Raw genomic sequence first — 2,576 nt, 5'->3', positions numbered from 1 at the left:
GGTCAGATCAAAAGTTCGATTTTAAACTCGATGACTAAAAAGTATTATGGCGGAAAGTGATTTTATGTGTGCTAACCTATAATATCAAAAGTTTTCTTTTTCATGAAAAAAGATAAGTGGGCAAGGTTATTTGATCGCTGGGTTCATAGGTGTGAGTAGAATTTTTTGGGGCACTCGATTTACACCACCGTCTTTTACGCAATATAATCGCAAAATCCATCCCGGGCAGATTGATACCGCTTGTCATACGAGACAAAACCAAAAAGAAAGAAATTATTTTTTCTGTTAAATGTAATGGTATATCTACAACAATGAGATCAGGTAAAACATTGTACTAAATTAGTAATACAATTACTGTCAATTATAAAAAAACAAACACATAAAATGTTAAGATTATAGTATGTGTTTATATGTAGCTATAGTTTATATATATAGCATGATGCAAAGTTTTGAATTATTTAAAAATATTTTAAATAATAATAATTTTTACAGACAATAGCAGCACGGGTATGAAAATAATTCGAGCTAAAAACGGAAAAATAATTGAAACGGCTGAAGGAATTTTATGCGAATATGTGAATAACGATGGTAATGTTTTGTTAATAATACTATAAAATTAATAATATGCTTTATTGTCACTAAATCTCATATTGCATTAGAAATGTAAAATCGTTTTTCTTTTCAGGAAATATCACATTAAAATTTGTACAGACACACTCGAGTTGTAGCACATCATCGTCAACAACTGAAAATGGTAAGTGATTTGTATATGTGTTGTTATGTAAAAAGTTTTAATTGTAAAAATATTGCATATAAAGATAACGATAAAAAATTGTATTTCAGCGAGCATAATGCCATGCAGTATAACGCTAGCCACTACGCAAGAAAATAATTACAATAAAAATATAGAAAAATTTTTCATTGCACATGACTTTTTACTTTCTTCGTCAGACACATCTAATGATGAAGAATTACAATACATATGTTTAATGCAAAAGAAGAAAAAACTACGAACGAAACATTGTATTCGTAATGTCATTGATCAATATACTGAAGAAGAAGTAAATGCATATAATATTTATTAAAAATGTTTATTAAATCCAATGTATATTTGATGTACTTTTATCTTATGAAATTTTTTGTAGTTTAAAAACAATTTTAGACTTTCAAGAAGAATATGTAATCATATTATTGATTTATTCGAAAAAAGCGATTATTATCCTAAGAGTTTTTGCGGAAGAAAAAAGAAAACGGCTAAAAAACATATTTTAGTTTTTTTATAGTATGTACGTCAATTTTTTTATAAATTTTTAAATATATGAAACAGTTTTAGTAAATACTGCTGGTAAAGAAATATATGTGTTTTTTAATAATATGTACAGGTTTTCTGCAAATAAAACAGTAATAAGAAGTGTAGCAGACCGTTTTGATATGCAAATCGCTACGGTGCATCTTATTATTAAAAGAATTACAAATTTCTTAGTAGATTTGGCTCCTACAGTAATTAGATTTCCTGCAACGGATCAAGAACGTAAAGATAACGCTTAAGAATTTCGACAAATATGTGGAATTGATGGAATTGTGGGATGTATAGATGGCACGTATATTCCGATTAGAACACCTGCGAAAAAAATTCGTCATACTTATGTAAATAGACACGACGAAACCACTTACTTTGCAAGACATATGTGATACAAAAAAAAGATTTATAGATTGTTTTACTGGAGTTTCTGGTAAACTGCATGATGCTCGTGTGTATGATATATCTTTTGTTAAAGAAAAAGTGTCCGCAATGGGTGATTATTATCACATTATTGGAGATTTAGCTTATCCAATATCTGTAAATCTTTTGACACCATACAATGGACAAGTGACACCAGTGCAAGCTAATTTTAATAAACATTTTTGTAGCTTATAAACTTATAAAATAACTGTTCTTTCAAATTTCCTTACATTGAAGTTTTTATAATGTAGTATCACAATGTTATATAAAGTAAAATGTATCGAAAATAAAATCAAAAGCCTTACTCATACTTACTTAGTTAAAATCAAAAGGTTATAATCTATAATACTGGAATGAAAAATCTTACTATTATGTATACATATATTATGGTTATTGCATATGCTAAGTAATATTGAGTAAGATATGAGATTTATTTATTACTTGAAAATAATTCTCGAAGAACTTCTATTTTTTCTTTATGTCGACGCTCTTTCTGTTTTTCTTTTTCATTTTGAATATCTCGTAATACTGCAAAAATGTTTGGAGAGTTTTGACCTTTTCTTACAATTTCTTCACTGTCTGAAGTGTCTAATTTTCTTTTTTTTACAGTATGCTGGCCTATTCCAAAGCAAACCTCAGGTTCGAGGTTATCGTCGATGCTACTAATTAATTCAAATTTTTCTTCAAATTCTGTCACATTTTTCATGTCCCGATTTTTTATTATATTTCTTTGCAGCATTTCTTCTTTGTAACATATTTTTATATCGGTATTCACATTGCAAAGACGAACAAAAAATTCCACATTTTCTTGTAACTTCATTACTTATAAATTCCAGATCGGAAGAGCACACGT

At 28.0% G+C, this 2,576-nt stretch overlaps 1 protein-coding gene across 2 annotated transcripts; it reads left to right on the top strand.

Moving 5' to 3' along the window:
* Positions 1–11: 11 nt before the first annotated feature.
* Positions 12–1,371, top strand: LOC105453622. 2 transcript variants are annotated; one of them, XM_011695742.1, is made up of 6 exons: positions 12–151; positions 230–321; positions 493–588; positions 686–754; positions 844–1,061; positions 1,146–1,371. In XM_011695742.1, the coding sequence occupies exons 2-6, from the start codon at positions 312–314 to the stop codon at positions 1,281–1,283; spliced, it is 531 nt and encodes a 176-aa protein (XP_011694044.1). In that variant the 5' UTR covers positions 12–151; positions 230–311; the 3' UTR covers positions 1,284–1,371. The 2 variants fall into 2 exon arrangements, with proteins under 2 accessions (XP_011694044.1, XP_011694045.1); XM_011695743.1 differs by having other exon boundaries at positions 12–321; positions 1,163–1,262.
* The last annotated feature ends 1,205 nt before the right edge of the window (positions 1,372–2,576 follow it).

This window comes from Wasmannia auropunctata, unplaced genomic scaffold, assembly GCF_000956235.1.
Source record: "Wasmannia auropunctata unplaced genomic scaffold, wasmannia.A_1.0 LD335997.1, whole genome shotgun sequence".
NCBI lineage: Eukaryota > Metazoa > Arthropoda > Insecta > Hymenoptera > Formicidae > Wasmannia > Wasmannia auropunctata.
Note: the sequence above shows the minus strand (reverse complement) of the source record. Positions and strands in the feature narration are given on the sequence as shown.